The sequence below is a fragment of the Tamandua tetradactyla genome, chromosome 1, assembly GCF_023851605.1.
Source record: "Tamandua tetradactyla isolate mTamTet1 chromosome 1, mTamTet1.pri, whole genome shotgun sequence".
NCBI classification, from domain to species: Eukaryota; Metazoa; Chordata; class Mammalia; order Pilosa; family Myrmecophagidae; genus Tamandua; species Tamandua tetradactyla.
In genome coordinates, this window is record NC_135327.1 from 15,055,023 (window position 1) to 15,082,976 (window position 27,954).

Genomic DNA, 27,954 nt, shown 5'->3' on the forward strand with positions numbered 1-27,954 from the left:
ACAGGTAATTTAACCATAAAACTCAGAGGAGGGATCAAGGCTGGGATATCATTCAGATTTATTCCAAATTTTCTGTTCCAAGAAACAATTTCATATATGTATTTTGTGCAAGGATGTCTGTAATGAGTAGCACATTGATGAAGTCCAGTCTAAGGAATAAAAATAGAGACCAGAAACCCAATAGAACTTACATTTGCCTCTGTGCTGGTTTGAAAGGATGTATGTCCCCTAGAAAAGCCATGTTTTAATCAAAATCCCATTTCGAAAAGGTGGAATAATCCCTATTCAATACTATATGTTTGAAACTACTCGGATCATCTCCCTGGAGATGTGATTTAATCAAGAGTGGTTGTTAACCACCCTCCCCCTCTCTGCGTGGGACATGACTCCCAGGGGTGTGGACCTTCCTGGCAATGTGGGACAGAGATTCTGGAATGAGCTGAGACTCAGCATCAAGGAACTGAGAAAAACCCTAGAATGAGCTGAGAATTAACATCAAGGGATTGAGAGAACCTTCTCGACCAAAGGGGGAAGAGTGAAATGAGACTAAGTGTCAGTGGCTGAAAGATTCCAAACAGAGTTGAGAGGTTATCCTGGAGGTTATTCTTATGCATTAAGTAGATATCACCTTGTTGTTCAAGATGTACCGGAGAGGCTGGAGGGAACTGCCTGAAAATGTAGAGCTGTAATCCAGTGGCCATGTTTCTTGATGATGATTGAACAATGATATAGCTTTCACAGTGAGACTCTGTGAATGTGAAAACCTTGTGTTTGATGCTCCTTTTGGCTACTATATCAACAGAAGAGTAGAACATATGGAATAAAAATAAATAATAGGGGGAACAAATGTTAAAATAAATTTAGTTTGAAATGCTAGTGGTAAATGAAAGCAAGGGGTAAGGGGTATGGTATGTATAATCTTTTTTTTTCCTCTGTTATCGTTTTATTTCTTTTTCTGTTGTCTTTTTACTTCTTTTTCTAAATCGATGCAAATGTTCTAAGAAATGATGAATATGCAACTATGTGGTGATATTAAGAATTACTGATTGTATATGTAGAATGGAATATCTTAATGTTTCATTTGTTAATTTTTTTTAATTAATAAAAAAAATTTAAAAAAAAAAGAGTGGTTGTTAAACTGGATTAGGTGACAACATGTCTCCACCCATTTGGGTGAGTCTTGATAAGTTTCTGAAGTCCTATAAAAGAGGAAACATTTTGGAGAATGAAAGAGATTCAGAGAGAGCAGAGAATGCCGAGAGTCCACGAACCAGTGACCTTTGGAGATGAAGAAGGAAAACGCCTCTCGGGGAGCTTCATGAAACCGGAAGCCAGGAGAGAAAGCTAGCAGATAATGCCGTGTTCACCATGTGCCCTTCCAGCTGGGAGAGAAACCATGACTGTTCACCATGTGCCTTCTCACTTGAGGGAGAGAGAGAGACCCTGAACTTCATCGGCCTTCCTGAACCAAGGTATCTTTCCCTGGATGCCTTTGATTGGACATTTCTATAGATTTGTTTTAATTGGGACATTTTCGCAGCCTTAGAACTGTAAACTAGCAACTCATTAAATTCCTCTTTTTAAAAGCCATTCCATTCCTCGTATATTGCATTCCACAGCTAGCAATTTAGAACAGCCTCCTTAGCAGGAGGCTTATGTGATCATAGGCCATCATGGCCAGTCTTGGGACTATCATTTAAAGGATTTTGTAAGATGCTAGAAAGCTTTGGTAATCCCCTTTTCATTAATTTGTTTTCATCTATCTGTTTTCTCAAATGTCAAACATTAAAATCCATAAAATATAAATGACTAGTACAACTGTCATCAGGGAAACATAGAAAAACAGTTTGCTGAGGAGACTACATCTTATTTTGCAGCTAACTGGGTCCAGAAGTAAGCATTTTATGCACAGAATTAGCAAAGATTAAAGAACGATCACACTTAGGATGAGAACAGTACTCTCAAATATGTCAGATGTAAGTGTAAATGTAGTATAGCCTTTCTAGAAAGCAATTAGTTCATATCAAAACCTAAAATGTTCATATCCTTTTACCTAGTATATTGAATTAAAATAATAGAGGGACTTTTTTGCATCATCATGATGCCTCAGTATCTCTGAGGTCAGTAATAACCTAAGTGGCTCTGCATTGTCAAGGATGCTATAATATCTTAGACCCTGTTGTTAGATCCCTCTTGACCATCCCCAGCACCTGCTTATATAAGATAAATAGCTTCTCCCTCTCCACCCCATATCTTTCACGCCTCCCCCAAAGTGAAATGTGCATATAATACTCCCCAATTCCCACACTTGGTTGATCAACCACTACAGCCCCACCCCTATAAACATTATAAAGGCAAAGCCCCCAGCTTTGGTGCCTGCCTGGCTAAGCCTACATTCCTGACATGTTTCCCTGTGTGACCGTATGGAATGTGCTGCTCCTCTCTGTTTTAGAACCTGTAAGTACTAAAAAATTTTCTTTCTTACATCTCTGGTGTCACTCATCTTCGCCACATCTAATTATCTATATAAAGAAACTTTCAGCACACATTGTAATCCCAGTTTTAGGAATTTAACCTAAAACAGTAATCTGAGATGCAGGTAGAGATCTCTGCTTAAAATTATTTAACCAAGCATTTTTACATTAAGAAAATGTGGAAAACAATTTAAATGTCAAAAAATGGGGGAAAGTTAATGAACTCATGGGACATCTATGTGATGAATATTTTTTTCTATTCTTTTTTAAATTTTTTTAATCTGTTAATTAAAAAAATTTAACAGCAAACGAACAAAAACATTCTTAACATATGATCATTCCATTTTACATATATAATCAGTAATTCACAATATCATCACATAGTTGCGTATTCATGTGACGAATATTTTTGCAGACATTAGAATTATGTTTTTGAATAGATTGTTATGAAATAGGGAAGTGCTTACCATTTAGTATTGAGTGGAAACAGGGAGGTAGTGAAAGCAGGCTTAGTCTTGGAACCTGCTTCAAATAAGCAAAAGAGAGCTGGCAAAGTGACCTAGGCATGAGAAGTGAGCCTGGGGCAGAAAAGTAGGGAGAACTTTTAAAGATCCTGGAAGGAAATCACCTGAAATTTTTTTCATCCTTTCATTATTCCTAGGATCTGTGGTCAGGAAGAAGTAGTGATCCCTCGTGCATCTGACAATGACTCAAGTGTGGATTTGCAGCTGAGCGACTTAGAAGATATTGAAAAAGGCCCAAGTAGCCTTGAACTTACAGGTGAAATAGGGAAAGGATTTTTTTTTAAAGCTGTGAGGGTAAGCAGGAAGAAGGGAATCTCTTTTTAAGTCAAGCCAAGAGATATTGATTGTGTATTTGTGTGGCTACTTTGACTATGAATTTGGTCCCTGACTTTGAGACCTTGGGATATGGTTGGCAGAATAAGATAGGATTTTCTTATTCTAGATATAGGAATCTAAAGTTGGTCCTGAAACAAACAGTACTGGATAATATGCAGCAAAGTGCAAGGGTTAGAGGGTTTCTGAGAAGGGAAAGGTGGGTGTGGTCTGACATAATGTGGGAAGGCTTCATGCAAAGGTGGGATTTGGATTGGCTGCAGAATTGTTTGCTTCCACTTATCCTACAAATATGTATTTATTACCACATTCTGGGCATAGTAGCAGTGAAGAGGACCATGGGCCTATCCTCCAATAACTTACACTGTAGTTCAGAAAAGAACCAAAAAATGTAAACAGAAAGTAAATAATTACAGTTTGTAGTGAGCCAAATTAAAGAAATAAAATCAAGGCTGAGACAAAAAATAAAATGGACCCTACTTTAAATGATGGTTGTCAGAGAACACTTGTCTAGAGGTTATCATTTAAAACTAAAAGAGACCTAAATAATATGTGAGAAGTAGTGGCAAGAACTTTCTAGATAGGAACAGCTTATGCATAATACAGGAAAGACTTTTGTGTGTTTGAGGAACTACATTATTCCTTTGTATATTCATTCAACAATTACTTATTGAAGCCCTGATATAGCTATTGGGTATATAGCAGTGAACAGAGTGGACCCAATCTACTTATAGACAATAGGTAATTGGATCTCAGTGTAATAAGTGTGATGGGATAGAGGAGGATGCAGAGAAGTTTATAATGACTAGGAGGATAATTAGTCAAAATGGATGAAGAGGAGATTCAGAACAAGTATCCTGGGGTTGAGACCCAAAGTATGAGTAGGAGTTGACTAGGCAAAGGGAGGTCAGAGGAGGTGAGGGAGAGGAAGAAGAAACATGCAGGCTGAAAGAACAGCCTGTCCAAAGATCAGAGGTAAAACAAGAACATGGCTCAGTTACTGCACTTATTGGGTGGAAGGAATGTGGCAGGAGATAGGGGCAGGTTGCAGAAGAGGCTATATAATTCAGGAGACCAAAAACAGTACAAAAGTAGACCTCAAATGATAGGGGAACAGTAAAATAATAAGACTATTAACCCAATAGTATAATTAATTTTGTATTGTGAAATAGAGGCAATAAGTATGTAAAGGTACTCGACAAGAAAAATAATGCTACTATAATCATTGTCACTTAATGAGCAAGGAAATAATAGATATTTGCTCACATTTCCTTGGTGGTAGCTCAGTATCAGCCAAATGAGGTAGAGTGTATTAACACCCCCACTTTGGAGATGAAGAAAGAGGCCCAGAGAAGGTAAGGTTGTCACACAAGGTGGGAGTGCCAGAAAGAAGGGAGCCAGGATCTGTGGCTAGGCTGACTCTGGAGCCCATGCTCTTAATGAAAGCGTGACCCAGATGGAGAAGGAGATAAAGAGATTCCTTCAGTACTCAGTGCAACCTGATCAGTGGGAAGAGATGAATATTAGCAAGGAGCTACAACTATATTCTAAGCTCTTTTCACCACAGAGTCAAAGACTTTTTTTTTTTTTTTTTTTTTTTTTTTTTTTTTTTTTTTAGGGAGGAAAGGAAGGAAAGACAGAGAAGGAAGGAAGGATGGAAGGAAGGAAGGGAAACATTTTTAAACATTTTCTTGTTTTATTATATTTTGTTTGTTTGTTTGTTTGTTTTTTTTACATGGGCTGGGGCCGGGAATCGAACCGGGGTCCTCCGGCACGGCAGGCAAGCACTCTTGCCCGCTGAGCCACCGCGGCCCGCCCAGTCAAAGACTTTTGAGTTTGAGTAATAATAATATCTACCATTTATTGAGGCTTATTAGGTGCAGGATACTGGCCAAGTCCTTTGCTTATATTATCTCACTTAATCCTCACAGTAACTCTGTGAGGTCGACACCTCCCCACTTTACAGATGAGGAAACTAAGGCTCCAGGAGGCCCACTAACTTGATGAGGGCCATTCAGCTAATATGATGTGAACCTAGGATTCAAACCAGTTTAGGTTTAAAGTCCAGGTTCTAAACGCTTCTGCTACGTACGGCTCAGTCCTAAAGGTTTTTGTAGCTTCAGAGGCCCTTAGTGAACATTGAATTTGTTACTGATAAAACCGAGACTCAGGAGAAGGGACTTGGCCAGAGTCACAGAGCAAGTAATAAGGGTATCTATCCTGATGTCCACTGGTTCTTTCCAGTAAACCATAGAACTTTACACAGTGCACAGGTATCATCCAATGTTTTCTTTCGATATTAGACTCGGATACCTCTGACATCCCTGGAGTCCTTCAGGAATCCCTCACAGATAGCTTCAGAACCCTGACCTACCAGGGGCCACTCAGCGAGGTCATCACCAAGAGGTTGATCAGATCCATCCAGGAGTTTTTTGACAGTGACGTAAAGGTACGCACAAGCAATCTTTGTGAGTTATCCAACTTATTCCTCTATTTTGACAAACATTTTAAGCATCTATTAAGTTCTTCTCTATATACTCTCACATAATGAATGAATGAATAAATGTTTTACCAAAAAATAGAATACTGTGCAGCTATTAAACAGATATGTAGGTGTATAGTTATTGTCATTCAAGTTTTTTCTCAGCCAAATGAGGTAGACAACCTGGGAGTAAGGGAAGGTACCTCTGAAAAAGTAACCTTAGAGTTCAGATCTAAAGAATGAATAGGAAAAGCTAGGGGAAATTAAAATTCCTTCCAGAAGTAGGAAATGATATGTATAACAAACTTGTGGCAGAAAAGAGTAAAATATGTTTAAGGAAATGATAGAAGCCAGTATGAAAGAGGGAACCCTAATGTAAATTATGGACTACAGTTAATAATTTGATTATAATGATGATGTTCATCAGTTGTAACAAAGGTACCATACTAATGCAAAATGTAATAAAAAAAACTATTTGTGTGGTGGGGGTGTTATATGGGAATTCTGTACTATCTGTATGAATTTTCTATATATGTAGAATTACTCTAATTTTAAAAAAATACACAGTTTAGCTTATTCTAGGTCATATCCTCCATCCCTGAATTCAGTGGAAGGGGTAGTTTACTGGAGCCACATCCACACCTACTGAAAGTCAGGGGAATCCTAAATATGTATGTATTGCATGCTCTTATCTCTAAAAAGGGGCAGTGGATGCTGAAAAGTGAAACAATCAACAATCAGAAAGTGAGGCAGTACACCCTTCTTGTATTTGGGCTCCAGGGAATTTATTGTGGTTTAGCCTGAGGCTTTTACCGCTTGCTCTGCCCTTTCACATTCGGGCTCCTAGGCATAGTCAAGTATGCCTTTTGGTGGGTCTGCTCTGCCTTTCATTCTGGCTTGTTGGGATCTGATCTGAGCATTGAGTTCTCTGTAAACTTAATTCCTATTTTGCCAGCCAAAGTACATAGTTGTACATGGCACTGCTCAATCACCTAGCTGTTTCTTTTTCTTTTTTTTTTTTTTAAACCATTCTCCTGTGCTTCACACTGATTTATTGGCCACCAACAATGGCCAGGAGCAGGAGGAATATTCTATTTGATGGTTTCTGAATAATTGCTTGACTAATTTTGATAAACAGAAAATAAAGAAACTTAGCAAAGAAAGCTCATTGGTGGCATTCAAAATGAAGCACAGAACTTGTTTTTTCTGTTTTGCAGAATATGATTTAATTGATCCTGATGTATTTAGATGTCTTAGTGTGTTTCTAGATTACCTGTCTCAGGACCAGTGTCCTGATTTCCAAATTTTGAAGGTTAAAATTGCAAATTGCCCACTAAGAAGTTTGCTAATTTTCTAATTTGGCTATTAGTCAAACAGTCGAAAAATAAGTGCTGCTCTAAATAAAAGACCAAAGTAAATCACCCCAGAAAAATTCCCATATATGTTCCTGTGAATCTGTATTAGCCAGGGTTCTCAGGGAAACAGAACCAACAGGAGATATCTGTGAATGTGAGGTTTATAAAAGTGTCTCATCCCCAACTGTGGGGATGCAAGAGTCCAAAATCTGTAGGGCAGGCCACGAGCTGGCAGCTTTAATGAAGGTCTTCAATGAACCCTCTAAGAGAGGCTGGCTAGCTGGCTGAAGTGGAGAGATTCTCTCTTCTGAATTCTCCTTTAAAGCCTTCAGGTGATTAGATTAAGTGTCATTCATTGCAGAAGACACTCCCCTTAGCCGACTGCAGATGTAGATGTAACTAACCTCTGATGATTTAAGTCCACGAAATGTCCTCACAGCAATAGATAGACCAGTATTTGCTTGTCCAGACACCCGGGCCCCATCACCTGGCCAAGCTGATAACATGAATCTAACCATCACACTATCTAGTGACTTGTTTACACCCCTTAAAAGCTAATATGGTTGCATTTGTTCTTTTTACTGAACTAATGTAAAGTGCCCTGCTCACCCCCCTGCAAAGAAAAGAAGAGGAGGCCTGGTATATTTAAATCATGGTGCCAAAGGGGGAGAGAGGTAGAAGGTGAGGCTGAGAGATGGGCCAGACCATGCTGGTCCTTCAAAACCAGGATAAGGATTTTGGTCTTTATCCTAAAAGCAATAAAATGAATAAGTTAGTACAAAAATTAATTAATATTTTAATTTACTTAATCCATACCCCATTATAAACCATTTAGGTTCCTTCCATGTTTTTAAAATTATAGTTCTTTGACAGATATTCTTCTATATATGCATTTGTGCACTGCTTGGTCTAGGGTAAATTCCTGGGTGTAGCATTCCTGAATCAAATGGTATGCACCTATTTTAGGCTTTTAATGGATAATGTTAAAGAACCCTCCAGCAATATAAAAACTATTTATACTCCCACTGGCATACTATATTAAGTGCCTAGTTGATTACAACTGTCGAAAGTAAGCATTATTATTTTTTTGTTGTTTTTAATCTTTCTCCACCTAACTGATAAAAACATGCATCTATTTGTTTTACCTCTATGTCTTATCACCTCTTGTCATACTGTATAGCACTTGCTTGGCCTGGTCTGTTATGAGAAGCAATTATTGCAGTAACCTCTCTCTAGTCAGTGTTCATGGTGTTTTCACTTCTTTTATGTCTTCTTTTTTCTTTAAACTTCTTATTTTGAAAAAGTTTCAGACTTACAAAGCATAGTTGGAAAAATTTAAATCACGTGCAGAGAACTCTGAAATACACTTTCCCCAAAGATACCCAAATTCACCAACTTTAGCATCTTGCCAACTTTACCATTCCTACCTTCCTTCCTTTCATCTATCTATCTATCTATCTATCTATCTATCTATCTATCTATCCTCTGAACATTTGAGAGCAGGTTGCATATATCATACTCCTTGAATACGTAATACTTCCATATATATTTTCTATAAATAAGAATATTCACTTATGTAATCAGCTTAAGTACATTTATCAAGTTCCAGAAACTTAATGTTGATATAAAGCTTACATTCTATATTCCATTTTTTTCTTATGCTCCAATAATGTTCTTTTGAGCCTTTTCTTCTCCATACTTAGATCCTATCTGGTATCATGTATTGGATTTAATTGTTGTCATTTCTTCAGTTGCTCCTTCTTACTTTTTTTTTTGAATCGTGAAAACATATATGCAACACAAACTTTCCCATCCCAACTGCTCCCAAGCATACAATTAAGTGCATCCAAATGTTACAGTACTCTCACCACCATTTATTACTAGGACTTTCCCTTCACCCCAAACAGAAACCCTACATCATGCATTAACTCCCCATTTCCCCTGTCCTCCACCTCTGGAAACCTATAATCTACCTTCTGCCTCTATGAGTTTGCATATTATCTGCTATTATTTTATAGTTACCATGAGGCTTAAATTTTTTTAAATTAATTTATTAATTAAAACAATTAAGAAGAAAACAAACAAAAACATTAACATATAATTCCGTTCAACATATATATTCAGTAATGCTCAATATCATCACCTAGTTGCATATTCATCATTTCTTAGAACATTTGTATCAATTCAGAAAATGAAATAAAAAGACAACAGAAAAAGAATAAAACAATAACAGAAAAAAAGATTATACATACCATACCCCTCACCCCTCACTTTCATTTATCACTAGCATTTCAAACTAAATTTATTTTAACATTTGTTCCACCTATTATTTATTTTTATTCCATATGTTCTACTAGTTTCTTTTTTAAAATTTATTTATTAATTAAAAAATAAACAAAACAACATACATAATCAGTAATTCACAATATCATCACTTAGTTGCATATTCATAATTTCTTAGAACATTTGCATTAATTCAGAAAAAGAAATAAAAAGACAATAGAAAAAGAAATAAAATGAACACAGGAAAAAAAAAAAAGATTATACCTACCATACCCCTTACCCCTCACTTTCATTGATCACTAGCATTTCAAACTAAATTTATTTTAGCATTTGTTCCCCCTATTATTTATTTTTATTCCATATGGTCTACTCCTTTGTTGACAAGGTAGATAAAAGGAGCATCAGACACAAGGTTTTCACAATCACACAGTCACACTCTGACAGCTGTATCATTATTCAATCATCCTCAAGAAACATGGCTACTGGAACACAGCTCCACATTTTCAGGCAGTTCCCTCCAGCCTCTCCATTACATCTTGAATAACAAGATGATATCTACTTAATGCGTAAGAATAACCTCCAGGATAACCTCTAGACTCTGTTTGGAATCTCTCAGCCATTGACACTTTGTCTCATTTCCCTCTTCCCCCTATTGGTCAAGAAGGTTTTCTCAATCCCTTGATGCTGAGTCTCAGCTCATTCTAGGGTTTTTCTCAATCCGTTGATGCTGAGTCTCCGCTCATTCCAAGATCTCTGTCCCACGTTGCCAAGAAGGTCCACACCCCTGGGAGTCATGTCCCATGTAGAGAGGGGTAGGGTGGTGAGACTGCTCGTTGTGTTGGCTGGAGAGAGAGGCCATATCTGAGCAACAAAAGAGGTTCTCTTGGGGGTGACTCTTAAGCCTAAATTTTAAGTAGACTTGACCTATCCTTTGTGGAGTTAAGTTTCATATGAAGAAACCCCAAGACTGGGGGCTCAGCCTATAGCTTTGGTTGTCCACACTGCTTGTGAGAATATCAAGAATTCAACCTGGGAAAGTTGAATTTCTCCCCATTCTCACCACTCCCCGAAGGGGGCTTTGCAGATACTTTTCTACTCACTGATCGAATCACTCTGGGATTCATCAGGGCATCACTCTGGATAAACCAGCAAAATCTCATGTCCTACCTGAGATTCCAAGTACTTATGGCGTTCAATCAAACTATCTACATAAGTTATATTAGGAAATGCACTAGTCAAAATGTAAATTTTGTAACAAACATTTTTTGCTTTAGTCTCACACAGAAGGTGACATTTTTAAATATTAATTACCATCTATTTTCAGTACCATGAGGTTTAAATTTAATATCCTAAATTGAAAACAATCTCATTTGCTCTCATACCAACTTAACTTTGATTAAATACAGAAACTATGTTCCTACATCTTTTCTCTCCCCCACTTTATGTAGATCGTTTCACAAATTGCAAATTTATACATTATGAACCCCAAACCATTGATTTAGCACTATATTTTATGCATTTGCCTTTAATATCCTGCAAGAAGTAAAAAGTGGAGTTACAAACCAAAATTACAATACTACTGGTATTTATAGTTATCCATGTTCTTACCTTTACCAGAGATCTCTGTTTTATTATACAACTTTGATCTATTATCTGGTGCCCTTTCTTTGAATCTGCAGAACTTCCTTTAGCCTTTCTTATAGTGCTGGTCTAGAGGTGAAAACTCTCACAGCTTTTGTTTATCTGGGAATATCCCTCTTTTTTTTTCTTTTGTAAAAAATAACATATACAAAAAAGCAAGAAATTTCAAAACACATCACAACAATTAATTGTAGAACAGATTTCAGAGTTTGGTATGAGTTACAATTCCACAGTTTTAGGTTTTTACTTCTATCTGCTCTAAGATATTGGAGACAAAATATCAATGTAATGAATGATTCAGCAATCATACTTGGTTGTTAAACCCTACCTTCTCTGTATAACTCACCATCAATTTGATATTTCTCCCACTCTTTAGGGGTATTTGGGCAATGGCAATTCTAACTTTTTCATGTTGGAATGGACTGTCGATAATATAGGTTAGGGGAATGGAACTAGTTGATGATCTGGAGAGGCTGGCCCCTCCCTCATTTTTTTTCCTACATGGGCAGGCACCAGGAATCGAACCCAGGTCTCCAGCATGGCAGGCAAGAACTCTGCCTGCTGAGCCAACGTGGCCTGCCCCCTCCCTCATTTTTAAAAGACAGTTAATCAGATACAGAATTCTTGGTTGGCATATTTTTTCTTTCAGTACTTTAAATATGTCTTCCCTCTGCATTCTTGCCTCCATAGTAACCAGCTTTTCCAAATCTTTAAAGTAGGTTGTTGTGATTTTTATCAGTATTGCATTGAATCTGTAGATTAGTTTGGGTAGAATTGACATCTTAACAACATTCAACCCTCCTATCCATGGGCAAGGAATGTCTTTCCATCTATTTATATTTCTTTTAGCAATTTTTTGTAGTTTCCTGTGTATAAATCCTTGACATCCCTAGTTAGGCTTATTTGTAAATATTTGATTCTTTTAGTCGCTATTTTGAATGGAATTTTTTCATTACTTGTCATTTCAGATCCAGATATACATTCAGGTCAATGCTAGTATATAGAAATATTACTGATTTTTGCACATTAATCTTAATCTTGTATCCTGCCACTTTGCTAAATTTGTTTATTTACTCAAGTAGCTTTGCCATAGATTTCTCAGGGTTTTCTAGGTATAGGATGATATAATCTGCAAGTAATGAAAGTTTTACTTCTTCCTTTCCTCTTTGGGTGCCTTTTAAATTCTTTCTTTTTTTTTTTTTTCCACATGGGCAGGCACCGGGAATCAAACCCGGGTCTGCAGCACAGCAGGCGAGAACTCTACCTGCTGAGCCACTGTGGCCCGCCCTGGATGCCTTTTATTTCTTTCTCCTGTCTAATTGCTCCAGATGGGACCTCTAATACAATGTTGAATAACAGTGGTGGCAATGGACATCCTTGTCTCATTCCCAACCTTAGGGGAAATGCTTTCAATTTCTCACCATTAAGTATGATGCTGGCTATCAGTTTTTCATATACTCCCTTTGTGATATTAAGAAAGTTTCCTTTGATTCCTAATTTTAAAAGTTTTTTGATCAAGAAAGGATGCGATGCTGGATTTTGTCTAATACTTTTTCAGCATCGATTGATATGATCATATGTGTTTTCCTTTTCAGTTTGTTAATGTGCTGTATTACGGTGATTGATTTTCTTATATCGAATCACCCTTGCATTCCTTGTATAAACCCCACCTGGTCATGATGTATAATTCTTTTAATGTGGCGCTGGATTCAAATTGCTAGTATTTTGTTAAGATTTTTTGCATTTCATTAGGGAGATTGGTCTGTAGTTTGCCTTTTTTGTAGCATCTTTATCCGGTGTTCATATTAGAGTAATATTACCGTCATAAAATGAGCTAGGTAGCGTTTCTTTTTTCCTTATTTTTTTGGGAGAGTTTAAACAGTATTGGTGTTAGCTCTTTTTGGAATGTTTAGTAAAATTCCCCTGTGAAGCTTTCTGGTCCTAGGCTCTTCTTTGTGGGAAGATTTTTTTTTTAATTTTTTAAATTAATTTTAAAATTAAAAAAAATATATGATAAGAAAGAAACATAAACATTCTTAACATATGATCACTCTGTTCTACATATATAATCAGTAATTCATAATTTGATCACATAGTTGCATATTCATCATCATGATCATTTCTTAGAACATTTGCATCAGTTCAGAAAAAGACAACAGAAAAAGAAATAAAACGAAAACAGAAAAAAAGAATTGTACATACTGTTCTAGTTTGCTAGCTGCCAGAATGCAGTATACCAGAAATGGAATGGCTTTTAAAAAGGGAAATTTAATAAGTTGCTGGTTTACAGTTCTAAGGCCAAGAAAATGTCCCAATCAAAACAAGTCTATAGAAATGTCCAATCCAAGGTATCCAGGGAAAGATACCTTGGTTCAAGAAGGCCAATGAAGTTCAGGGTTTCTCTCTCATCTGGAAAGGCACATGGCGAACACAGTCACAGTTCTCTCTCAGCTGGAAGGGCACATGGCAAGCAAGGCATCATCTGCTACTTTCTCTCCTGGCTTCCTGTTTCATGAAGCTCCCTGGGAGGCATTTTCCTTCTTCATCTCCAAAGGTCGCTGGCTTGTAGACTCGGCTTCATAGTGCTGCAGCATTTTCTGCTCTCTCTGAATCTCTCATTCTCCAAAATATTTCCTCTTTTATAGGACTCCAATAAGCCAATCAAAACCCACCCAAATGGGTGGAGACATGTCGTCCCCTAATCCAGTTTAACAACCATTCTTGACTAAATCACATCAGTCAGGGAGATGATCTCATTACAGTTTCAAACATACAGCATTGAATAGAGATTATTCTACCTTTATGAAATGGGATTTATATTAAAACATGGCTTTTCTTAGGGGGCATATTTCCATTCAAACCTGCACACATACCATACCCCTTACCCCTCCCTTTCATTGATCATTAGCATTTCAAACTAAATTTATTTCAACATTTGTTCCCCCTGTTATTTATTTTTATTCCATATGCTCTACTTGTCTGTTGACGAGGTAGATAAAAGGAGCATCAATCACAAGATTTTCACAATCACACAGTCACATTGTGAAAGTGTGGGAAGATTTTAAATGACTAATTGGACGTCTTTACTTCTGATCAGTTTGTTGAGATCTGCTATTTCTTCTCGAATCAGTATAAGTAATTCATGTCTTTCTGGAAATTTGTCCATTTCATCTAAGTTGTCTAGCTTGTTGGCATATAGTCCATAATATTCTCTTGTGATCTGTGGTAACAACCACCCTCTCATTTCTGATTTTGTTTATCTGCATCCTCTCTCTCTTTTTTTTTCTTTGTTAGTCTAGCTAGGGGTTGATCAATTTTATTTATTTATTTAAAAATTTTTTTATTAATTTTTTAAAAAAATTACAAGAAAGAAACACAAACATTCCTAACACATGCTCACTCCGTTCTGCATATATAATCAGTAATTCACAATATCATCGCATAGTTACATATTCATCATCATAATCATTTCTTAGAACATTTGCATCAATTCAGAAAAACAAATAAACAATTGAAAAATAAAACAAAAACAGAAAAAAAATTATGTATACCATACCCCTTACCCCAACTTTCATTGATCACTACCATTTCAAACTAAATTTATTTTAACATTTGTTCCCCCTATTGTTTATTATTCCATATGTTCTACTCATCTGTTGACAAGGTAGATAAAAGAAGCATCAGACACAAGGTTTTCACAATCACACAGTCACATTGTGAAAGCTTTATCATACAATCAACTTCAAGAAACATGGCTACTGGAACACAGCTCCACATTTTCAGGCAGTTCCCTCCAGCCTCTCCTTTACATCTTGAATAATGAGGTGATATCTACTTAATGCATAAGAATAACCTCCAGGATAACCTCTCAACTCTGTTTGGAATCTCTCAGCCATTGACACTTTGTCTCATTTCCCTCTTCCCCCTATTGGTCGAGAAGATTTTCTCAATCCCTTGATGCTGAGTCTCAGCTCATTCTAGGGTTTTTCTCAGTTTCTTGATGCTGAGTCTCAGCTCATTCTAGGATTTCTGTCCCACGTTGCCAGGAAGGTCCACAGCCCTGGGAGTCATGTCCCACGTAGACAGGGGGAGGGTGGTGAGTTTGCTTGTTGTGTTGGCTGGAGAGAGAAGCCACATCTGAGCAACAAAAGAGGTTCTCTTGTGGTTAACTCTTAGGCCTAATTTTAAGTAGACTTGACCTATCCTTTTTGGGGTTAAGTTTCATATGAACAAACACCAAGACTGGGGGCTTAGCCTATAGCTTTGGTTGCCCACACTACTTGTGAGAATATCACGAATTCAACTTGGGGAGGTTGAATATTCCCCCGTTCTCACCATTCCCCGAAGGGGACTTTGCAAATACTTTTCCGCTCACTGATCGAATCACTCTGGGATTCCTCGGGGCATCACTCTGGATAAACCAACAAAATCTCATGTCCTACACAAGGTTCCATGTACTTATGTTGTTCAACCAACTATCTACATAAGTTATATTAGGAGATGCACTAGTCAAAGTATAAATTTTGTACCAAATAAACATTTTTTGCTTTAGTCTCACACATAAGTTGAAATTTTAAAATATTAATTACCGTCTATTTTCAGCACCCTGCAGTAATGACATTCCTTTGTTCTTCCTCATGCAAAAACATTTTTTAAATTTGTACATTTAGTCACTATCATTATACACTCTAGGCACTTCTAGATTATACCATCTCAATCTTTAACATCTATCTTTCTTTCTGATTTCATTTATGTCCCCAGCCCTCCTCCCTCTATCATTCTCACATTCAGCTTCATTCAGTGTTTTAACATAATTGTATTACAGTTAGGTAGTGTTGTGCTGTCCATTTCTGAGTTTTTATATTCAGTACTGTTTCACAATCTGCACCCACTCTGCTCCAGTCACCCAATATCTTACCCTATTTCTATCTCCTGATGGTCTCCATTACCAACAAAATATTCCAGGTTTATTCACTAATGTCAGTTCATATCAGCAAGAACACACAGCATTCGTCCTTCTGTTTTTGGCCAGTCTCACCCAGCATAATGTCCTTAAGGTCCATCCATGTTGCCACATACTTCATAACTTTATTCTGTCTTACAGCTGCATAATATTCCATCATATGTATATGCCATAGTTTGTTTAACCACCCATCTGTTGATGGACATTTTGGCTGTTTCCATCTCTTGGTAATTGTAAATAATGCTGCTATAAACATTGGTGTGCAAATGTCCGTTAGTGTCCTTGGCCTCATGTCCTTTGAGTAGAGACAGCATATAGATGGGTCCTGTTTTTTAATCCATCCTGCCAGTCTATGTCTTTTGACTGGAGAGTTTAATCCATTAACATTTAGTGTTATTACTGCATGGGTAGTACTTTCTTCTACCATTTTGCTTTTTGGATTTTATCTGTCATATCTAATTTTCCTTCTTTTTACCTTTACTCATAGTCTTCCTTTCTACACTGTCCTCCACACCTCTCTCTTCTGTCTTTTTGTATCTGTCTCTAGTGCAGTGCTCCCTTTAGTATTTCTTGCAGAGCTGGTCTCTTGGTCACAAATTCTCTCAGTGATTTTTTGTCTGAAAATATTTTAATTTCTCCCTCATTTTTGAAGGACAGTTTTGCTGGATATAGAATTCTTGGTTGGCAGTTTTTCTCTTTTAATAATTTAAATATATCATCCCACTGTCTTCTTGCCTCCATGGTTTCTGCTGAGAAATCTATGCATAGTCTTATTGCGCTTCCCTTGTATGTGATGGATTGCTTTTCTCTTGCTGCTTTCAATATTCTCTCTTTCTCTTTGACCTCTGACATTCTGATTAGTAAATGTTTTGGAGTACGTCTATTTGGATCTATTCTCTCTGGGGTACCCTGCACTTCTTGGATCTGTAATTTTAAGTCTTTCATAAGAGTTGGGAAATTTTCAGTGATAATTTCCTCCATTAGTTTTTCTCCTCCTTTTCCCTTCTCTTCTCCATCTGGCACACCCACAACATGTATATGCATGCACTTCATATTGTCATTCAATTCCCGGAGTTCCTGCTCATATTTTTCCATTTTTTCCCTATTTTTTCTTTTTCTTGTTGGATTTCAGATGTTCTTTCCTCCAGTTCACTAATTCTATCTTCTGACTCTTGAAATGTACCATTGTAGGTTTCCATTGTTTTTTCATCTCTTCTTCTGTACCTTTCATTCCCATAAATTCTGTGATTTGTTTTTTCAGACTTTCGATTTCTTCTTTTTGTTCATTCCTTGTCTTCTTTATATCCTCCCTCAGTTCATTGATTTGGTTTTTGATGAGGTTTTCCATGTTTGTTTGTACATTCTGAGTTAATTGTTTCAGCTCCTGTATGTCTTTTGAATTGTTGGTTTGTTCCGTTGACTCGGCCATATCTTCAATTTTCCTAGTGTGATTTGTTATTTTTTTCTGGCGTCTAGGCATTTAATTACCTTAATTAGTTTATTCTGGAGATTGCTTTCACTTCTGTTACCTAGGGTTCTCTTGCTGGATGAATTTGTTGTCTATCTGTTGTTTGACATCCAGTTCAGCTTTATATGGGCCTCTAGCTTAGGTTTTGTTTAACAGAGGAGAAATTTTCAGTTCTTGTTTTCTTGTTTCTTGCCCTGCTTGTATGGTGCCTCCCCCCCACCCCCCACCACCCTTAGGAGGGTCTACTTAGGTATTATAGACCCCAGCCGGATTTTCCCAGACCAAACTGGCCTCCTATCAAGAGGGAAGAGTCACCTGCATCAGTTTTCCCTGAGGGTAAGACCCAGCAGGTTGAAAGACTTTCCTGTGAAGTCTATGGACTCTGCATTTTTCTTATCCTGCCCAGTATGTGGCGCTTGTCTGCCTGCAGGTCCCACCAGCATAAGATGATGCAGTACCTTTAACTGCAGCAGACTCTCCCTGCTGGGGATGTGGTGGAGACAGAGGAGAGGTTGTTGGCTGGTTTTAATGGCTTCAAATTACCAAGTCCTGGTGTCTGAATTCCTTGAGGGAGGGATTCCACCTGAGTTGGGCTTACCCCTCCCCTAGGAAAGGCACAGGCTCCAGACAAGCCCTCAAACGAGCTTCTTTCTGCCTGTGCCTGGGGAAGCTGCAGTCTGAGAAGCCCTGCCTCTGTATCCAAATGCAGTCAAGGCTTTGTAGAAACACAGCCACAAAAACCTGTTTTTTTTTTTTCCCATCAGCCCTGCCCCCTTAGCGCCGGGGCAAAAATGAACAACCTCCACTTTGACCAGGTTCACCTGAGCTGGGGGCCTATTTTTAGTAGTCAGAATTTGTTAATTAATTCCACAATTGGTGTTTGGTTGGGCTCAGCCCCTGCTGCTGGTAAAGTCCCTTTTCTTTCCCCTTTGGGAAGCAGCCTGTGGGGGAGGAGTGCCAGCTGCCATGGCTTGGGGAACTCACGGTTCTGGGGGGGCTCGCAGCCGGTCCATCTGGTCCAGATTGGGGTAAGCTGTGTGCCTAGTCACTGACGTGGCCCCAGGAACTGTTCTGTACTATTCTGGTTATTTAGTAGTTGTTCTGGAGGACAAATTAAAATGCACACATTTCTAAGCCACCATCTTGGCCTGGAAGTCTCCCTCAATCAGTTTTATTGATTTTCTCAAAGAACCAATTTTTGGTTTTGTTGATTCTTTCTTTTGTTTACCAGTTTGTTTATTTCTGCTTTAATCTTTATTATTTCTCTTTCATTTCCTTTGGGGTTAGTGTGCTGTTCGTTCTCTGAATTTTCCAAGTAAGCTAAATCCTCAAATTTTGTTTGTTCTTGTTTTTTAATATAGGCATTGTGCCAGTTTGAAAGTATTATATACCCCAGAATAGCCATATTTTAATCCTGATTCAAACTTGTGGGAACAGCCGTTTCTTTTAATCCCTATTCAGTACTGTAGTTGGAAGATCGATTAGATTATCTCCACTGAGATGTGATTTGTCCAATTGTGGGTATGACCTTTGAGTAGATGAAGATGTGACTCCATCCATTCCGGGTAGGTCTTGATTAGTTTACTGGAATCCTTTAAAAGAGGAAACATTTTGGAGAGAGTCAGAAACAACAGAAACCTCAGAGCTGACAGAAAGAGAGAGCTTGACAGAAACTCCAGATCAGAACTGACATAGATGCCGACATTTGGAAAACAGACACACACATGTTTGGAGAAGCTTGGAGCCCAGCAGACATTGCCATGAGATGTTAAGCAAGCCAGAACCTGGAGAGAGCCAAGGGAAGCCAAGAGATGAAAGCCAGCCCCAGAAAAGCAAAGTTAGGAATCCCCACAGGAACAGAAGCAGAAAGCATGGAGCCCAGGAACAAGGGACCAGCATGTCTTCCCAGCTGACAGAGATGTTCCAGATATATCAGCCTGTCTTGAATTAAGGTATCTTTCCCTGGATGCCTTAGTTTGGACATTTCCATAGGCTTAGAACTGTAAACACATAATTTACTAAATTTTCTTTATAGAACCCATCTCAGTTCTGACATATTGAGTTCCGGCAGCTTGCAAACTAACCCGATTTGGTACCAGAGAAGTGAGGTGCTGCTGCAGTTTGCAAATGCCAGACATGTTGGAACAGTTTGTTTTTTTTTTTTTTTTTTGGATGGATAAGGGGAAGACTTTGGAGGAACTGCAGGGAGCTTAATGGAGAAGGCCTGGAGTACTTTGAAGAGACTGTTGCTGTAAACAGAACCACTGCCAGTGTGGACAGAGGGGGACAGAAAAGGGACAAATTGGAGTTTGCATTGTGAGAAACTTGGAAGCTAAGGTCTGAAACCAAGAAACCTTGGGTCAGAAGAGCAGAACCACACATATAGGTGGAAAGGGTGAGTTTTCCCCAGGAGCAGAGGGTGGGCTTCTGCTTCATTGCTCAGGAAGAGTTGTGTCATCCCAGGCATTGGATAGAGTGAAGTGCATACACCAGGGATTGGGGGAAGCCTGGCTGCCACCCTATTGTTCTGGAGGAGTTGAGTGTGTGCCCTGGAAATGGCAGAGATCTCTAGGTGCTTCTCTGAAGCTTGGAGAGGGTAGAGTCAAGAAAAAGGTGGTCTGCCCAATGTCACCCAAGATTGCAACCACCCCAGTGTTTGGAGAGAGTAAGGCCACTGCATAAGTCCTTGGAATGGGTGGGGACTGCCTCTTTCTAAAGCCCCAAGGATAAATGACTTTCAGACTTTGAAATCCGATGGGGTTTGCCCTGCAGGTTTTCAGAACTGTTTGGTTCTGGTGACTCCTGTGTTCCTTCCAATTTCTCCGCATGGAAATGAAAACATGTATTTTATGACTGTCCCTCCTTTGCATATTGACAGCAGTTAACATGGTTTGAGTTTCACAGGTCCAGAGTCAGAAGGGAATTTTTGCCTTTTTTTTTTTTGCATGGGCAGGCACCAGAAATCGAACCTGGGTCTCTGGCATGGCAGGTTAGAAATCTGCCACTGAGCCACCATAGCATGGCCTAATTTTTGCCTTTTAAGTGTGGCTTAAGGTGATGTGTATAGTTGTCAAATTGACAAGGGATAAACATGTGGTAGTTAGGTTCAGGTGTCAACTTGACCAGGTGATGATGCCTAGTTCTGTTGCTGTGGACTTGAATCATTAGCATGTGAAATCATCCACGGCTGATTATATCTGCAGTCATCTAAGGGGTGTGCCTTTCACAATGAGTGGTCTTTAACTTACTGAGCTGGAGGCTTAAAAGAGAGAGATCAAAAGACAGCTCAGGGCAGCACAGCTCAAGCAGCTCAGCATAATTTATCTCAGCACTCGCAGCTCAGCCCAGATGTTTGGAGATGCAGAAAGGAATAGCACTGGGAAAATTTGTTGGAACCCAGAAGCCATGAGAGAAAGCCAGCAGACATCAACCTGTGCCTTCCCATGTAAGAGAGAACCTCAGATGAAAGTTAGCTGCCTTTCCTCTGAAATACTATAAGTTTTTTACTAAATAAATCCCCTTTTATTGAAAGCCAATCCATCTCTGGTGTGTTACATTCTGGCAGCTTTGGTAGACTAAAACAGGCATTTACTATACTGATAAAGGCAATACATTTCCCTCTCAACACGGCCTTTGCCATGTCCCATAAATTTTGATATGTTGTATTCTCATTACCATTCATTTCCAGATATTTACCAATTTCTCTAGCAATTTCTTCCTTGACCCACTGATTATTTAAGAGTGTGTTGTTTAATCTCCAAATATTTGTGAAAGCTCTGGTTCTTTGGTGATTGTTAATTCCAACTTTATTCTGTTGTGATCAGAAAAAGTGCTTTGCATAATTTCAATCTTATTAACTTTAAGCAGACTCAGTTTGTCTCCCAGCATATGATTTATCATATGGAGAACGTTCCATGTGTGTTAGAGAAGAATGTATATCCTGGTGTTTTGGGGTGTAGTGATCTATATATGTCTATTAGGTCTAATCCCTTTATCCCATTTTTAGGTACTCTATATCCTTGTTAATCCTCTATCTGGTTGTCTTATCCATGGAGAGTGGAGTACTGAAGTTTCCCACTATTATTGTTGATATGTCTATACCTCCCTTCAGTTTTCCCAATATGTACCTCATGTACTTTGGAGCGCCTCGATTGAGCGCATACACATTTATGATCACTATTTCCTCTTGGTGAATTGTCCATTTTATTAATATGTAGCATTCTTCTTTGTCTCTTATGGCATCTTTACATTTAAAGTCTATTTTGTCTGATATTAGTATAGCTACTCCTGCTTTCTTTTGGTTACAGCTTGCATAGAAGATCTCTTTCCATCCTTTCACTTTCGTTCTGTTTCCTTGAGTCTAAGATGTGTTCCTTGTAAACAGCATATAGATGTATTATGCTTTTTAATCTATTGTCAGTCTGTATTTTTTAACTGGTGATTTTAGTCCATTAACATTCAGAATAATTATTGTTAAAGCTGTTCTTGACTCTATCATCTTATCCTTTAGTTTTTATTTGTCAGGTCTATATATTCTTTTCCTTCTCTCTCTTTTTTTGCTTTAAATTACCATTACTTGTATTCTTCAATTTTGTGCTCTCCTCCTGATCGCCCCCTTCTATCTTTTTCTTTTTTTTTTCAGCTGAAAAAATTGTTTGTAGGACAGGTCTCTTGTTGACTACTTCTCTCCACCTGTGCTTGTCTTTGAAGATTTTAATCACTCCCTCAATTTTTTTTCGTTTGTTTTAATGGTGAAATTATTTAAAATTTTTAATATAAGTATAGATCTTGAACATGAGTATCTAAGGGATAGCTTATTGTATTGACTGTTTTCTACATAGATTGCCAAAAAAAAAAAAAAAGGAAATTGGCATTTGCATTGCTCATAGCCCTATTCCTATTTAAAAAACAATTTAGAATTTTACTATTAAATAGCTCTACTTTTTCTTGTATCAGAGAAAGCTAATAAACAAACGTGCTGCATACTTTTTTCTTTCTTTTTTTTTGTATGCTGTTTGGCAGGGTCTTCTCCCTCAATTTTGAAGGATAACTTGGCTGGATAAAGACTTCTTGGCTGGAAGCCTTTCTCATTCAGGATCTTTTAAAAAATATTTTATTGAGAAATATCCACACACGTACAGTCCAACCATATTATACAATCAATGGCTCACAATATCATCACACAGTTGTATCTTTTTTTTTTTTTATTAACGGAAAGAAAGAAAAAAAACAGAAAAAAAGAAATTAACACAACATTTAGAAATCATACCATTCTACATATGCACTCAGTAATTCTTAACATCATCACATAGATGCATGATCATTGTTTCTTAGTACATTTGCATCAGTTTAGAGGAACTAGCAACACAACAGAAAAAGATATAAAATGTTAATATAGAGAAAAGAAATAAAAGTAGTAATAATAGTAAAAAACAACAAAAAAACCCCCTATAGCTCAGATGCAGCTTCATTCAGTGTTTTAACATGATTACTTTACAATTAGGTATTATTGTGCTGTCCATTTTTGAGTTTTTGTATCTAGTCCTGTTGCACAGTCTGTATCCCTTCCGCTCCAATTACCCATTATCTTACCCTGTTTCTAACTCCTGCTGGACTCTGTTACCAATGACATATTCCAAATTTATTCTCGAATGTCCGTTCACATCAGTGGGACCATACAGTATTTGTCCTTTAGTTTTTGGCTGGAATCACTCAGCATAATATTCTCTAGGTCCATCCATGTTATTACATGCTTCATAAGTTTATCTTGTCTTAAAGCTGTATAATATTCCATCATATGTATATACCACAGTTTATTTAGCCATTCTTCTGTTGATGGACATTTTGGCTGTTTCCATCTCTTTGCAATTGTAAATAACGCTGCTATAAACATTGGTGTGCAAATGTCCGTTTGTGTCTTTGCCCTTAAGTCCTTTGAGTAGATACCTAGCAATGGTATTGCTGGGTCGTATGGCAATTCTATATTCAGCTTTTTGAGGAACCGCCAAACTGCCTTCCACAGTGGTTGCACCATTTGACATTCCCACCAACAGTGGATAAGTGTGCCTCTTTCTCCGCATCCTCTCCAGCACTTGTCATTTTCTGTTTTGTTGATAATGGCCATTCTGGTGGGTGTGAGATGATATCTCATTGTGGTTTTGATTTGCATTTCTCTAATGGCCAGGGACATTGAGCATCTCTTCATGTGCCTCTTGGCCATCCGTATTTCCTCTTCTGGTAGGTGTCTGTTCAAGTCTTTTCCCCATTTTGTAATTGGGTTGGCTGTCTTTTTGTTGTTGAGTTGAACAATCTCTTTATAAATTCTGGATACTAGACCTTTATCTGATATGTCATTTCCAAATATTGTCTCCCATTGTGTAGGCTGTCTTTCTACTTTCTTGATGAAGTTCTTTGATGCACAAAAGTGTTTAATTTTGAGAAGCTCCCATTTATTTATTTCTTTCTTCAGTGCTCTTGCTTTAGGTTTAAGGTCCATAAAACCACCTCCAGTTTTAAGATTCATAAGATATCTCCCTACATTTTCCTCTAACTGTTTTATGGTCTTAGACCTAATGTTTAGGTCTTTGATCCATTTTGAGTTAACTTTTGTATAAGGTGTGAGATGCAGGTCTTCTTTCATTCTTTTACATATGGATATCCAGTTCTCTAGGCACCATTTATTGAAGAGACTGTTCTGTCCCAGGTGAGTTGGCTTGACAGCCTTATCAAAGATCAAATGTCCATAGATGAGAGGGTCTATATCTGAGCACTCTATTCAATTCCATTGGTCGATATATCTATCTTTATGCCAATACCATGCTGTTTTGACCACTGTGGCTTCATAATATGCCTTAAAGTCGGGCATCGCGAGACCTCCAGCTTCGTTTTTTTTCCTCAAGATGTTTTTAGCAATTCGGGGCACCCTGCCCTTCCAGATAAATTTGCTTATTGGTTTTTCTAATTCTGAAAAATAAGTTGTTGGGATTTTGATTGGTATTGCATTGAATCTGTAGATCAGTTTAGGTAGGATTGACATCTTAATTATATTTAGTCTTCCAATCCATGAACACGGTATGCCCTTCCATCTATTTAGGTCTTCTGTGATTTCTTTTAGCAGTTTTTTGTAGTTTTCTTTATATAGGTTTTTTGTCTCTTTGGTTAAATTTATTCCTAGGTATTTTATTCTTTTAGTTGCAATTGTAAATGGAATTCGTTTCTTGATTTCCCCCTCAGCTTGTTCATTACTAGTGTATAGAAAAGCTACAGATTTTTGAATGTTGATCTTGTAGCCTGCTACTTTACTGTACTCATTTATTAGCTCTAGTAGTTTTGTTGTGGATTTTTCCGGGTTTTCGACGTATAGTATCATATCGTCTGCAAACAGTGATAGTTTTACTTCTTCCTTTCCTATTTTGATGCCTTGTATTTCTTTTTCTTGTCTAATTGCTTTGGCTAGAACTTCCAACACAATGTTGAATAATAGTGGTGATAGTGGACATCCTTGTCTTGTTCCTGATCTTAGGGGGAAAGTTTTCAATTTTTCCCCATTGAGGATGATATTAGCTGTGGGCATTTCATATATTCCCTCTACCATTTTAAGGAAGTTCCCTTGTATTCCTATCTTTTGAAGTGTTTTCAACAGGAAAGGATGTTGAATCTTGTCAAATGCCTTCTCTGCATCAATTGAGATGATCATGTGATTTTTCTGCTTTGATTTGTTGATGTGGTGTATTACATTAATTGATTTTCTTATGTTGAACCATCCTTGCATACCTGGGATGAATCCTACTTGGTCATGATGTATAATTCTTTTAATGTGTTGTTGGATACGATTTGCTAGAATTTTATTGAGGATTTTTGCATCTATATTCATTAGAGAGATTGGTCTGTAGTTTTCTTTTTTTGTAATATCTTTGCCTGGTTTTGGTATGAGGGTGATGTTGGCTTCATAGAATGAATTAGGTAGTTTTCCCTCCACTTCGATTATGTTGAAGAGTTTGAGGAGAATTGGTACTAATTCTTTCTGGAATGTTTGATAGAATTCACATGTGAAGCTGTCTGCTCCTGGACTTTTCTTTTTAGGGAGCTTTTGAATGACTAATTCAATCTCTTTACTTGTGATTGGTTTGTTGAGGTCATCTATGTCTTCTTGAGTCAAAGTTGGTTGTTCATGTCTTTCCAGGAACCCGTCCATTTCATCTAAATTGTTGTATTTATTAGCGTAAAGTTGTTCATAGTATCCTGTTATTACCGCCTTTATTTCTGTGAGGTCAGTAGTTATGTCTCCTCTTCCATTTCTGATCTTATTTATTTGCATCCTCTCTCTTCTTCTTTTTGTCAATCTTGATAAGGGCCCATCAAGCTTATTGATTTTCTCATAGAACCAACTTCTGGCCTTATTGATTTTCTCTATTGTTTTCAATTTCATTTATTTCTGCTCTAATCTTTGTTATTTCTTTCCTTTTGCTTGCTTTGGGGTTAGTTTGCTGTTCTTTCTCCAGTTCTTCCAAGTGGACAGTTAATTCCTGCATTTTTGCCTTTTCTTCTTTTCTGATAAAGGCATTTAGGGCAATAAATTTCCCTCTTAGCACTGCCTTTGCTGCATCCCATAAGTTTTGATATGTTGTGTTTTCATTTTCATTTGCCTCTAGGTATTTACTAATATCTCTTGTAATTTCTTCTTTGACCCACTTGTTGTTTAAGAGTGTGTTGTTGAGCCTCCATGTATTTGTGAATTTTCTGGCACTCTGCCTATTATTGATTTCCAACTTCATTCCTTTATGATCCGAGAAAGTGTTGTGTATGATTTCAATCTTTTTAAATTTGTTAAGACTTGCTTTGTGACCCAGCATATGGTCTATCTTTGAGAATGATCCATGAGCACTTGAAAAAAAGGTGTATCCTGCTGTTGTGGAATGTAATGTCCTATAAATGTCTGTTAAGTCTAGTTCATTTATAGTAATATTCAGATTCTCTATTTCTTTATTGATCCTCTGTCTAGATGTTCTGTCCATTGATGAGAGTGGTGAATTGAAGTCTCCAACTATTATGGTATATGTGTCTATTTCCCTTTTCAGTGTTTGCAGTGTATTCCTCACGTATTTTGGGGCATTCTGGTTCGGTGCGTAAATATTTATGATTGTTGTGTCTTCTCGTTTAATTGTTCCTTTTATTAGTATATAGTGTCCTTCTTTGTCTCTTTTAACTGTTTTGCATTTGAAGTCTAATTTGTTGGATATTAGTATAGCCACTCCTGCTCTTTTCTGGTTGTTATTTGCATGAAATATCTTTTCCCAACCTCTCACTTTCAACCTATATTTATCTTTGGTTCTAAGATGTGTTTCCTGTAGACAGCATATAGAAGGATCCTGTTTTTTAATCCATTCTGCCAGTCTATGTCTTTTGATTGGGGAATTCAGTCCATTAACATTTAGAGTTATTACTGTTTGGATAATATTTTCCTCTACCATTTTGCCTTTTGTATTATATATATCATATCTGACTTTCCTTCTTTCTACACTCTTCTCCATATCTCTCTCTTCTGTCTTTTTGTATCTGACTCTAGTGCTCCCTTTAGTATTTCTTGCAGAGCTGGTCTCTTGGTCACAAATTCTCTCAGTGACTTTTTGTCTGAGAATGTTTTAATTTCTCCCTCATTTTTGAAGGACAATTTTGCTGGATATAGGAGTCTTGGTTGGCAGTTTTTCTCTTTTAGTAACTTAAATATATCATCCCACTGTCTTCTAGCTTCCATGGTTTCTGCTGAGAAATCTACACGTAGTCTTATTGGGTTTCCGTTGTATGTGATGGATTGCTTCTCTCTCGCCGCTTTCAAGATCCTCTCTTTCTCTTTGATCTCTGACATTCTAACTAGTAAGTGTCTTGGAGAACGCCTATTTGGCTCTAATCTCTTTGGGGTGCGCTGCACTTCTTGGATCTGTAATTTTAGGTCTTTCATAAGAGTTGGGAAATTTTCAGTGATAATTTCTTCCATTAGTTTTTCTCCTCCTTTTCCCTTCTCTTCTCCTTCTGGGACACCCACAACACGTGTATTTGTGCGGTTCATATTGTCCTTGAGTTCCCTGATACCCTGTTCGACTTTTTCCATTCTTTTCTGGATAGTTTCTGTTTCTTTTTGGAATTCAGATGTTGCATCCTCCAAATCACTAATTCTATCTTCTGTCTCTTTAAATCTATCATTGTAGATATCCATTTTTTTCCCATCTTTTCTACTTTATCCTTCACTTCCATAAGCTCTGTGATTTGTTTTTTCAGTTTTTCTATTTCTTCTTTTTGATCAGCCCATGCCTTCTTCATGTCCTCCCTCAATTTATCGATTTCGTTTTTGAAGAGGTTTTCCATTTCTGTTCGTATATTCAGCATTAGTTGTTTCAGCTCCTGTATCTCATTTGAACTATTGGTTTGTTCCTT

The 27,954-nt window shown here is 37.6% G+C and overlaps 1 protein-coding gene across 5 annotated transcripts in view; it reads left to right on the plus strand.

Annotated features, from left to right (window-relative positions):
* MROH8 (maestro heat like repeat family member 8) overlaps positions 1-27,954 on the plus strand; it is a 123,684-nt gene that overhangs the window by 11,906 nt on the left and 83,824 nt on the right. For all 5 annotated transcript variants that reach the window (XR_013179385.1, XM_077169238.1, XM_077169268.1 and 2 more), the window contains exons 2-3: positions 3,136-3,254; positions 5,635-5,780. Coding sequence is in view for 4 of the 5 variants with exons in the window: in XM_077169238.1 (XP_077025353.1) it covers positions 3,136-3,254; positions 5,635-5,780 (265 nt within the window). In the remaining variant the exon portion in view is untranslated. The remainder of the gene's footprint in view (positions 1-3,135; positions 3,255-5,634; positions 5,781-27,954) is intronic.